At 41.2% G+C, this 12,743-nt stretch overlaps 1 protein-coding gene across 3 annotated transcripts in view; it reads left to right on the top strand.

Annotated features, from left to right (window-relative positions):
• Positions 1-4,408: 4,408 nt before the first annotated feature.
• The window catches only part of edil3a (EGF-like repeats and discoidin I-like domains 3a), a 269,201-nt gene continuing 260,866 nt past the window's right edge, over positions 4,409-12,743 (top strand). For 2 of the 3 annotated variants that reach the window (XM_029677442.2, XM_029677441.2), the window contains exon 1: positions 4,409-4,872. In XM_029677442.2, the coding sequence (XP_029533302.1) occupies positions 4,809-4,872 (64 nt within the window). In that variant the 5' untranslated portion in view covers positions 4,409-4,808. The remainder of the gene's footprint in view (positions 4,873-12,743) is intronic. The other variant, XM_029677443.2, reaches the window with a different exon arrangement.

Below are 12,743 nucleotides of genomic sequence, written 5' to 3'. Positions count from 1 at the left end.
CAGAAGTTGCAATTGAGGTGGGAGGGTGCTGCCATTCAGGCAGGCTACACTGTCCTGTGAATGTCCCGCAAAATCATCCTCTTGTCCCGCATTTGAGTATTTCAAATGTGGTCACTATAACAACTCAATGTGCACAAATGTCAGTTCAGCATTTAATTTTGATTTACATTTGGTTGAGTTGTCAGCTAACGTGAATTCAACAACAAAAATTTCACAATCATTATATTTAAGTTAAAAGTTGTGAAATAAAGACAACATTTATATTGATGACTTTTTTCCAAATCCAATCAGTTTTCCATGTGGGTTTAACATCATTAAATTGCATTTTTTGGTTGAAATGCCAGTGGGAGGTCTGAAGCCAGCATTATCAATGGGCAGGGACTAACTGGAGAAAAGAACAGAGGAATGAGGATGCCAGCCCAGGGAATATAACACTGCTCTGTGTCCCAATGCAGAGAGAGTGTAAGAAAAATAAGAAACAATGCAATATTCTCTTTCAAATTAATTCAGGGTCTCTGCTCCAAGAGGATTTAATTTAGTCCTACATGCCCCCCTTACACTCACAATCTGTCCATTGTCCTCTCTGTCTCTCCCCCTATTTCTCTCCTTACTTCTCTCCTTTCCCTCCCTCTCTTTCCCTCGCTTCTCATTTCTCTCATTCTCTATCTTTCCCCATCCCTCACTGCTTTCTCTCTCTCTCTATCTTGTTCTCTGTCCCTCTTGCCTTTGGTAGACTGGTTTTGGTTGTGAATGTGGCAGAGGGAGAGAGGGAGGCCTTGAACGGAATTCAAGGGCCCTGATTTGGAATGAGAGCACAAGGATCTGCAGACACAAGAGATAAAACAGACAGTGAGAGCATATGAAAAACCTCTTCCCCCCTTGAGAGAGAGAATGGGAGGGAGGGAGAGAGAGAGAGGGGGGGGTACATTCACCTCCATCTGTAATTCATAGGTAGAATAACCTCTATATATTGGTCCAGTTTCAGGTCAAACAAAAGATGGATGCAGAAAGACAATGTTTTCAGTCTGAATTCATTCATCCTTCTTGACCTTATTACATTTTGAATTGGAGCTGAAAAGATAATTGAGCCAGGTAATTTTGGGAACAGAGGCAGGCTAAATCTATGGCTCACTTCAGTACAATTGTCTATTCTTATTGTACTACAGTAAAAACTCACACATTATATGCAGAGCAAGCATTGCTTTTTCTGGTATCAGAAACAGCAATGTAAGAGACAAATGTGGGAAGGTCATTACTTTTTCTAGCTGGTTGCTAATCCTAACGTGGTCCCAGTAGCCCAAATGAGGATGGATAGTGAGGTGAGGGAGAATAAGTGATCTGCGTTCAGTCTATATCTGGGTCTAGTGGATACAAGGTCAATGGCATAGTCCACAGCGGGCAGGGAGATTGGTAAACATATCAGTTTACTGGTGCAGCAAATGGAGTCCTTACAGTGAAGACAGTGTTTGAAGAAAAGGAGGAGAGTTGAGGGGATACATAATAATACAATACATACAATTCAAACTATATATTAAGCTAGAACGTGTCAGACCTGCATTTCAAATACTATAACAAATATTTGAGTCAAATACTTTATTAGAAGCGATCTGCACAGGAATTGGCAACAGCAAGTGAAGAATGGCCCACCAGTCAAAAGATCACTCAGGGTCGAGCAGGAGAGCAGTCATTCTCAAAGTACAACCCACCATCAGGGAGCCTAACTACTGCTCAGGACTGGCAAGCTGACAGCAGGCCTGGAGGAGAAGCTAAAGTTCCCGCAGCACCTGGTCAAGACAGAAAAAAAGGATTCCAATTTGTCTATCCCCATAAGAAAACCCTTTAAGGTTCCAGATAGCACCTTTGTTTTTAAGACTGTGGACTCAGAGTCCACAAAGACCATCATTTTTCTGGAGCTGACCGTCTTTGGAAAGATCATCTGGAGGAGGTTTACGAGAGGGAGAGAGCCAAGTATGAGGGACAGGTCATTGACTGCCGGAAGCAGGGTTGGTAAGGTGAATGCCTATCCAGGTGGGCTGCAGCAGTTTTGCTTGATAATCGCTCTATAGAGCCTATAGAGGGATTAGCATCAATGGAGCGAAGAGGAGGAGTGCCATCAGAAACACCATTGAGGCAGCTGAAAAAAACTCAAGATGGTTCTGGATCAAGAGAGGAGATCCATGGGGAGCAGCGTAACGCCACCAGGACACAAGTTGGGGTCTGATTAACCTTGACTGGATCGCCTGGGCGAGGGTGTCTGATGTTGAAAGACCCAAAACACCCTATGACGCCAGGTTACATCACTGATGATGTGTCCAGGGGCATAAAGGGATGTATTCATTCAATCAATAACAATGCAGTGTACCTCACTAACAGTTTGTATATCGGGGAATGTTCAATTTTGTTACCTTGCAGCCTTATTCTAAAATTGATTAAATACATTTTTTCCTCATCAATCTACACAAAATAACCCATAATGACAACGTGAAAAAAGGCATTTAGCCATTTTTTCACATTTATTAAAAATAACAAAACCAAATACCTTGTTTACATAAGCAGTTTGCGTTGAGACTCGAAAATGAGCTCTGGTGCATCCTGTTTCCATTGATTATCATTGAGATGTTTCTACAACTTGATTGGAGTCCACATGTGGTAAATTCAATTGATTGGACATGATTTGGAAAGGCACACTCCTGTCAATAGAAGGTTACACAGTTGACAGTGCATGTGTAACTGATGTGAAATGGCTAGCTAGTTTGCGGGGTGCACGCTAATAGATTTTCAACCGGTGACGTCACTCGCTCTGATACCTTGAAGTTGTTGTTCCCCTTACTCTGCAAGGGCCGCAGCTTTTGTGGAACGATGGGTAACGATGCTTCGAGGGTGGCTGTTGTCTATGTGTGCAGAGGGTCCCCGGTTCGAGCTCAGGTAGGGACGAGGAGAGGGACAGAAGCTATACTGTTACATTGATGCTGTTGACCCGGATCACTGGTTGCTGCGGAAAAGGAGGAGGTCAAAAGGGGTTGAGTGTAACCAACGTGAAATGGCTAGCTAGTTTGCGGGGTGCACGCTAATAGCGTTTCAATCAGTGATGTCACTCGCTCTGAGACCTTGAAGAGGTTGTTCCCTTTGCTCTGCAAGGGCCGTGGCTTTTGTGACGAGATGGGTAACGATGATTCGTGGGTGTCAGTTGTTGATGTGTGCATAGGGTCCCTGGTTCGGGGCGAGGAGAGGGACAGAAGCTAAACTGTTACACATGTCAGAGCAAAAACTAAGCCATGAGGTCGAAGGAATTGTCGTAGAGCTCAGGGACAGGATTGTGTCAAGGCACAGATCTGGGGAAGGGTTCCAAAACATTTCTGCACCATTGAAGGTCCCCCAAAACACTGTGGCCACCATCATTCTTTAATGGAAGAAATGTGATTTTTCATTATAATATTTTTTATACATTTGCAAAAAAAAAAAATAACCTGGTTTTGCATTGTCATTATGGGGTATTGTGTGTAGACTGAAAAAATGCCAATACGTTTTAGTATAAGGCTGTAAAATAACAAAATGTGGAATAAGTGAAGGGGTCTGAACACTTTCCAAATGCACTATATATTATCTGGTTAATCTAGTTTCCTGACAAGAACTCGCCAGATGATCAGAATATATCATGGTATCAGAAATTGCTATCTGTCTATATTTTAGTTCCAAAAAATTACGTACTTACTGCGTTTTGCCTTTGTAGAGCTGTATGCTTATCCTAATGTTGGGATATGTAAAAACAAACACATTTAGTGGTTTTGTAAATAATAATGTCAAGTCAGTTAAGAACAAATTCTTATTTACAATGACGCCTACCACGACCAAACCCTAACCCGGAAGACGCTGGGTAAATTTTGTGCCACCCTGTGGGACTCCAAATCACGGCCGGTTGTGATGCAGCATGGAATCAAACCAGGGTCTGTAATGACGCCTCTAGCACTGAGATGCAGTGCCTTAGACCGGGAGCGGAGGACAACAACTAATGGTTAAATTAACCCATGTTTGGGTAATCCAATATTGGGTTATTCGTGCAACCCAACTGGCTGGGTCAAAATAACCCAGCATGTGATCTGTCCAATGTTTATCCAGTTCGGGGTCATCAAATAACCCAAATTGGGTTGTTGTTAACCCAGCATTTTTTTGAGTTTACAAATTGGAGCTGGGAGCAGCTAAACTCAGGGACCTGGTTTTCATGAGTGCGCATAGCCCTCTTTCCCAGAGGTCCGGTGGAAGAATAGAAAACGGGGAGAAGAGTGGCTGATAAAATGTAGGTCTGCACCCTTTTGAATTTGACGGTGTTTTGTATTGGCAGTATCAGCACGTGTGGGGAGGAGCAGGGGTTTGTCTTTATCAGTGAGACAGCGCCCCAGTTGGATAACTGTGAAAGACCGTGTAGCCGACTGCGCGCTCCTCAACCGCCAGGGTTTGTACACACACATTCGGACACACACTGCCTGACACTCACGCGCACTCTCAGTGAAACCGTCTCCCCGGGACCAGCACGCACGCACAATCTCTCGTCTATCACAGCGCAACGCGCACCACTGCGGTAAGACGAGAAGGCAGGCAGCGAAGCCCTGACACTCACTTGTTTCAACACTCGGCATTCCAGGTAGTGCGTCTGCGACTCTCCGGGAAATAAGAGGACTTACCACCACCAATCGAGGAGGTATAAAACCACTAGGCTACTACCACTCAGAGACTAGCCATACTGCTCGTGAAAAGTTATTCATCTTCTTGATTTCCCCACATTGGAAGTGAAACCTGCTGTTTGAAAGAGGATGAGACCGTTACTCGTATCCATCGTCCTCTGCTTGAGCGCTTCTGTCCCACATTTTGTGAAAGGTGAGTAGAGGAGAGCAATTACTGGTTATGGATGAGGATAGTCGAGAGGAAGTAGGCAAAGGTTTAAGACTGGGTGGTTTGCTGTAAATCAAATGACATCAGCTAAAGCAGTTTATCTGAGGCGATAATAAACATTTGACTTCCTATCAATATGTAATATTTTAATACGGAAGGTGACAAAATAATTTAAATACGCGCTGCTTGTCATGTTATGTAAATGGGAAACACAGTAGACATATACAGTGAGTGTTAACTGAGTTATTTTGGGATTTGCCAGTAGTGTGTGGCATTTTATGGAGATGATAATACCGATTTTAACGAGTAAGCACACTAGCCTTCCCAATTGAAATACTGTGTCAACTGTAGGCTAAGGCGCTCAAATTCTGTCAATATGACATTACTCTCCATGTTAGTCTACTGGGGTGGCTGGGACCTACATTTCTAACTAATAACAGGACTTCAGCTGTTCTTTTTCTAAATGTCTAACTAATAACAGGACTTCAGATGTTCTTTTTAGTAGCCTTATATCAAGTGCAACTACAAGACGACTCCGTAGCCTATACGAGCGCAATTGATGGATACAGCATGATATGCCAGAGCCACATTCGAATTTAATCCAGTGGAGTAAAATTATTTAACATGTGGATTCTCTCGAAAGTTTAAAGATTGGCGAATATATTTGCTCTATATGATTTAAGCGGAAACTATTAAACTCGTGTTTAATTAAATAGAAGTACACTAACGATATGTTCATAGTGCACATATGTCGTTCCCAAGGACTAATCATTTTGTTTAAGACTAAACTCTGTAGCATCATTTTATGCGTTGCGTTCCCACATATAATTAAGGCGACAGAAGCCAGAAAATGACAAATGTCTCGAGCAGATCAAAATGTGGAAGCTATTAATTAAACAAAGAAGGATGGAAGGAGATGTAATCTTGCTCATCAATGTCAGAGAATGACAAACCGCTTCTTCTTCTCATTATTACATTAGTTGCAATGCGGAACCCATATTACCCATGACATCATAAAACATCTCGATGCAATTCCGCCTGGGATTCCAATGAACAGGCTACCAATAGGACTGTTGCATGTTAAACTCTGCTGAGAGGGGATTAGGCCAAAGATTGTGGATACATGAAGATAGTTCACTCAAGCCATTTACCATAAAAAAGGCCAGTTTCGGTCTACCAAACTGGGTGTGTCTCCCATAGACACCAATGCAATAGTGTCTGGGTCGTGCTGCTGCTCCAATTTCAACTGTTCTGCCTGTGGCTATGCCAGACGTGCTACTTTTCGACTGACATTTACTCCTGAGGTGCTGACCTGTTGCAGCCTCTACAACAACTGTGATTATTATTATTATTTGACCCTGCTGGTCATCTATGAACGTTTGAACATCTTGGCCATGTACTGTTATAATCTCCACCCGGCACAACCACAAGAGGACTGGACAGCCCTCAGAGCCTGGTCCCTCTCTAGGTTTCTTCCTAGGTTCCTCCCTTTCTAGGGAGTTTTTCCCGTTCTTCCACATCTCCATTGCTTGCTGTTTGGGTTTTAGGCTGGGTTTCTGTATAGCACTTTGTGACATCGGCTGGTGTAAGAAGGCCTTTATAAATACATGTGATTGATTTGATCTGGTCTACTTAGTTCATTGACTTTCATTGAACCATAAACAAATACAGAAAAAAATAACAGCCAGTGGGGGTGTCTCTCTTCCTCTTCCGTCTCTGATTAGGCTAATGTTAATTGACTGCAGTTTGTAGAATGCAAATGACTAATCAACATTGAGAGATTATGATTGAGAAATCAACCGTTATCCTGCGCAATTATGGTGACCATAGAATATTTCATATTGCATAATGTTTTACACTGAGTAATTTTTACTTGATTGACCTGCCAATTACCCTCCTTTGATGTGTTCAACTGTTACTGAAGAGCAGTAGCGGATTTAGGTATAGGCGACATGTGCAGCCGCCCAGGGCGGCATCATGCCGGCGGCGGCACGGGTCATTTGCACGTCACCGTGTGGGACTGTGGGTCAATTAATCTTGTCGGAGTGGGCGCCCTGATTCTAGTTTGTGAACTAGGCAGGCTACTGCCTGGGAAGGTCTCCCACTCAGAACTACGAGATGGGGAGAGGGCGGTGTAGGTTGACCACAGGTCTCCCCACTGGAAGCCCGAGGTAGGGGGAGAGGGGGAATCTATCAAATAGCACACCACTAACTTTGTACAGTACCAATGCAATTAGTAAAATCAGTCACACTACGACCAAATGAACCACAACTCATTCTTAAACTGTGAATATAAAGTTTCACATATTGTTAAAAAAAATTCTGGTTTGTGTGAAATCATTGAGAATAATATAAAACCAGTCTGCACACCACCAAGGTGAATTGGTTTACTCTTGACTCTTGGTTGACAATGTTGGGGGATGGGTAATGTATTGATGCTCGAGTGCCAAATCAACAAATTTGTTTCTATTTGTCTTTGATACTACTTTTTGATATTTATGAGTCTTATTTTTGTATATATTTTTATATGTATATAGTTTTAAATGTTATGAATATTTATTTGTGTTGTTCCAAATATCTGAATAAAAATACAGTTAGTGCATGTCACGTTGGCTTAAATGATACGGGAGACTGGTGCAGGAATGCAAAATAGTTTTTTTTATTAAACCCAAATTGCGGCGTGCTGTGTAAAGGCACGGGGACAAAGACCAAACAAACACGTAATAAAACACAGGGTAGAAACCCAAAACAAAAGAGCGAGGAGTACCTTAAATAAATAACACACGGTACGAGGGAATAGGGGACAGGTGTGAGTAATGAAAGTTCCGGAGGGATCCGTAACAGTGCAGAATGGTGTTTTGGGCGGGGGCTGAAGTGGGGGGTTCGCCCCGGGTGCCATACAACCTAGAACCGCCACTGCTGAAGAATATGAGGACAGTGAGTTGAAGCATCACACAGTATTAAGCCCACTGTAAATTAGTGAGTGGAATGGCATCAAACACCACTAGGCCCCTTAGTTCCAGTGAAGGGAAATCTTAACACTACAGCATACAATGACATTCTAGATGATTCTGTGCTTCCAACTTTGTGGCAACAGTTTGGGGGTGGCCCTTTCCTTCAGCATGACAATGCCCCTGTGCACTAAGGTCCATACAGAAATTATTTTTCAAGATCGTTGTGGAAGAAATTGACTGGACTGCATGGAGCCCTAACCTTAACCCCATCGAACACCTTTAGGATGAATTGGCCGAATTGTCCAACATCCATGCCCAACCTCACTAATGCTGTTGTGGATGAATGGATGCAAGTACCTGCATCAATGTTCCAAATTCTAGTGGAAAGCCTTCCCAGAAGAGTGGAGACTGTTATAGCAGCAATGGGCCGACCAACTCCATATTAATGCCCATAATATTCGAAGTAGATGTTCGACGAATGTGTCCACATGCTTTTGGTAATGTAGTGTAGGTGTCTGTTATGTGTATGTGTGTGCGAGAGAAAGAGCGGAAGGAAAAATATATTTTATAGAATGTCCGTGGTGTCTTTGTCAATCTGCGAAGAAATCATTATACAACTCAAGAACCCTTCAATTTACCCATCAGCCCTGTGGATTCGAAATGAGTTCTGAGTCATGAGATTGTGTGATATTGGCGATGGCTGTTGATTTAACCTAGCGCATTGTCTTCGGTTCATGGGGTGCTTGAATCGAAATTGGAGGGCAGGAGATGTTAGCTTCGTGTAACTTTAATTCTGAAAATCTATGTGGTTGTTACGGTTTTCTTCTGGTGAAAGAGAGGCGGTCCAAAACGCAGCGTGGTTGAAGTTCATGTTTTTTTTTATAAGAAAAACTATACATGAACAAACTACAAAAACAAGAAATGTGTAAACCCGAAACAGTCCTAACTGGTGCAAAACACAGAGACAGGAGACAATCACCCACGAAATACTCAAAGAATATGGCTGCCTAAATATGCTTCCCAATCAGAGACAACGATAAACACCTGCCTCTGATTGAGAACCACTCTAGGCAACCATAGACTTACCTAGAATACTATACTAAACACAACCCCATTAATCTACAAAACCCCTAGACAAGACAAACACATAATCATCCATGTCACACCCTGGCCTAACCACAATAATAAAGAAAACACAAAATATTAAGGCCAGGGCGTGACAGTGGTTGATTTGTCATAACATGATTATGAAGCTTAATCAAGCAACGTGCATTATGTGTAATTCTCTTAGATGTCCCAGAAAATTACCAACCATACCTGGGTAATACTGTATGTGACCTGTCATAGCGATGTGGCTAGTGCACTAGTCTGACAACCCCGGAGATGTCTTTTAGAGCAGACTTACAGGTAAATTGTACTCATTTGACCATAATTGCATTATGATATCCAAAATCTCAAATCAGTATAAAAATAAATGACTGATATTTGTACAAGATTGTCTGTGGTATTTCTTAAGAACAACAGACAGAGCATTATACTGTATATTTTATATATGCAGTGTCTGTGAATACTAAACTATCATTTAAATTCTTGAATTGTCCTTGGTTAGCATTGAATTGGACATTTTGAAGTAAATTGAAACTGATTGCCTCAACGGAAATATGAAAAAGCTGCCCTCACGATGAAAGAGACAATAGATTTGGTTTCCGTTTAACAAGCAATTGCATATTAGTAAACCATGTGAGGCTTAAATTAATGCAGATGATAGCAATCTATCTGAAAGCCCATTACATATGTACACCATTCCCTGTTGAAAGTTTATAGCTTATGTTTAGGTCACTTTTAATAACACAGACTTGCAATCTACCTCACTGACCTTCACTATCGCTGTAAATGGCATTGTCTTCAATCATAGGCAAGAGGTCAAACTATGAGATCATCAGCCACGATAACGGTGACAATCCTAGGTGCTGATTGGACGACAACCCAAGCGTACGGAAATGCAACATAGACACGGGCGAAACAGGAATTAATCTTTGCATAATACATTTTTGCCAAATTCCATTTTCTTGGTTGTGTTTTTCCAGGTTTTGGAAAGTGCCCAGATTTTTCAGATATCCGCTCTCAAAATCACACTTTTTTTATTATTGAAAAACAACTACATTGGATGTTCTAAGGCCACAACAATGCTTAAACTTCTTAGGGCTGAGATTCCGCTAACGGGATCGATATGACTACAGCCAGTGAAAGTGCAGGGTGCCAAATTCAAAACAACAGAAATACCATAATTAAAATTCCTCAAACATACAAGTATTTCACACCATTTTAAAGATACACTTCTTGTTAATCCCACCACAGTGTCAGATTTCAAATAGGCGAAATCACCACAAACGCTTATGTTAGGTCAGAGCCAAGTCACAGAAAAACACAGCCATTTTTCCAGCCAAAGAGAGGAGTCACAAAGTTTAGAAATAGAGAGAGAATGAATCACTAACCTTTGAAGATCTTCATCAGGTGACACTCATAGGACTTCATGTTACACAATACATGTATGTTTTTTTTTCGATAAAGTTCATATTTATATCAAACAAACCTCAGTATACATTGGCGCGTTATGTTCAGTAGTTCTAAAAACATCCGGTGATTTTGCAGACAGCCACATCAATTTACAGAAATTCTCATAATAAATGTTGATGAAAATATTAGATACACTTCTCCTTAATGCAACCGCTGTGTCAGATATCAAAAAATCTTTACGGAAAAAGCAAACCATGCAATAATCGGAGTACGGTGCTCAGAGACCAAACAAGCCAAAAAGATATCCACCATATTGTGCAGTCAACAGATGTCAGAAATAACATTATAAATATTCACTTACCTTTGATGATCTTCATCAGAATGCACTCCCAGGAATCCCAGGTTCACAATGAATGTTTTGTTCGATAATGTCCATCATTTATGTCCAAATAGCTACTTTTGTTAGCGCATATTGTAATCAAATCCAAACTCACGAAACGCGTTCACTTGGAGCAGACATAATGTCAAAAAAGTCCGTAGAAACATGTCAAACGATGTATAGAATCAATCTTTAGGATGTTTTTAACATAAATCTTCAATAATGTTCCAACCGGAGAATTCCTTTTTTTCTGTAGAAAAGAAATGGAACACCAGCTAACTCTCACATGAACGAGCGTCACGAGCGTCACGAGCTTGTGGCACTCTGCCAGACCACTGACTAAAAGAGCCCTTATGAGCCCCTCCTTTACAGTAGAAGCCTCAAACAAGTTTCTAAAGACTGTTGACATCTAGTGGAAACCTTAGGAAGTGCAACATGACCAATATCCCACTGTATTTTCAATAAGGAATGAGTTGAAAAACGACCAATCTCAGATTTCCCCCATCCTGGTTGGATTTTTTCTCAGGTTTTTGCCTGCCATATGAGATCTGTTATACTCACAGGCATCATTCAAACAGTTTTAGAAACGTCAGAGTGTTTTCTATCCAAATATACTAATAGTATGCATATATTAGCAACTGGGACTGAGTAGCAGAAGGTTAACTCTGGGAAACTTATTGATCCAAGCTACTCAATACTGCCCCCAGCCATAAGAGGTTATTAAACAACATCAGGATACCTTAAAAAACATTTCTTACGTTTTTTTTAATGTAGTTACCCTGTAAGGTAAGGGTAAGTATTAAAAAAGTAACACGGCCACTCATGGATTACGTGTCGTGATTTTACACTCTCTGCCACCCTCAACAAACCAGCCTGCACTTCACACCCTTTAAAACCTCTTAAGGATCTGACATTTTTTTTCAATTTTCACCTAAAATTACATACCCAAATCTAACTGCCTGTAGCTCAGAACCTAAAGCAGGGACATTGATACCATTTGAAAGGAAACACTTTTTAGTTTGTGGTAATGTGAAATTAATGTAGGAGAATATATTAACACGTTAGATCTGGTAAGATAATACAATGATGTTCCATCAACTTTGGAGTCTAGATTTTGGCCACTAGACAGCAGCAGTGTGTGTACAAAGTTTTAGACTGAACCAATGAACCATTGTATTACCGTTCAAAATGTTGCATCAAGTCGGCCCAAATGTGCCGAATTGCTACATTTTCAAGTACGTAACTACAGAGAACATACAATAATTATCTGGTAATACATTTTTTTAGCTTACACACTCCCAGGAATGTCATAAATGATGGCTAATTAGCTTCCCTTACTAACCTTCACACATCTAGATGGGGGGGGGGAGACACAGCAGGGGTTTAAACTGTAGAACCCAGTTCCTACATTTCATATAAAAATAGGTTTTATCAAACAAAACAATGCCGCATATTATCTCTGGGACCCTCAGGATGACAAATCAGAGCAAGATTACTGAATGTAAGTATATTATTTACCTTCAGAGGTGAATGTATCAAGCCAGTTGACGTGATAACAGTTTTTTTGTGCACTCTCCTCAAACAATAGCATGGTATTTTTCAATGTAATAGCTACTGTAAATTGGATGGTGTAGTTAGATTAACAAGATTTTAAGATTTCTGGCCATACAAGACATGTCTATGTCCTGGGAATGTTCTTGTTACTTACAACGTCATGCTAATCACATTAGTGCACGTTAGCTCAACTGTCCCACGGGGAGGACACCAATCCCTTAGAGGTTAACAACTAGGACAGCTTAACCTGGGGCAGCAGTGTAGACTAGTAACCAAAAGGTTGCAAGATCGAATCCCCGAGCTGGCAAGGTACAAATCTGTCGTTCTGCCCCTGAGCAAGGCAGTTAACCCACTGTTCCTAGGCCGTCATTGAAAATAAGAATTTGTTCTTAAATTGACTTGCCTTGTTAAATAAAGGTTAAAAAAAATTAAGAACTAACCTCACTCTACGA

The sequence above is a fragment of the Oncorhynchus nerka genome, linkage group LG13 (genome assembly GCF_034236695.1).
Source record: "Oncorhynchus nerka isolate Pitt River linkage group LG13, Oner_Uvic_2.0, whole genome shotgun sequence".
Taxonomy (NCBI): domain Eukaryota; kingdom Metazoa; phylum Chordata; class Actinopteri; order Salmoniformes; family Salmonidae; genus Oncorhynchus; species Oncorhynchus nerka.
Note: the sequence above shows the minus strand (reverse complement) of the source record. Positions and strands in the feature narration are given on the sequence as shown.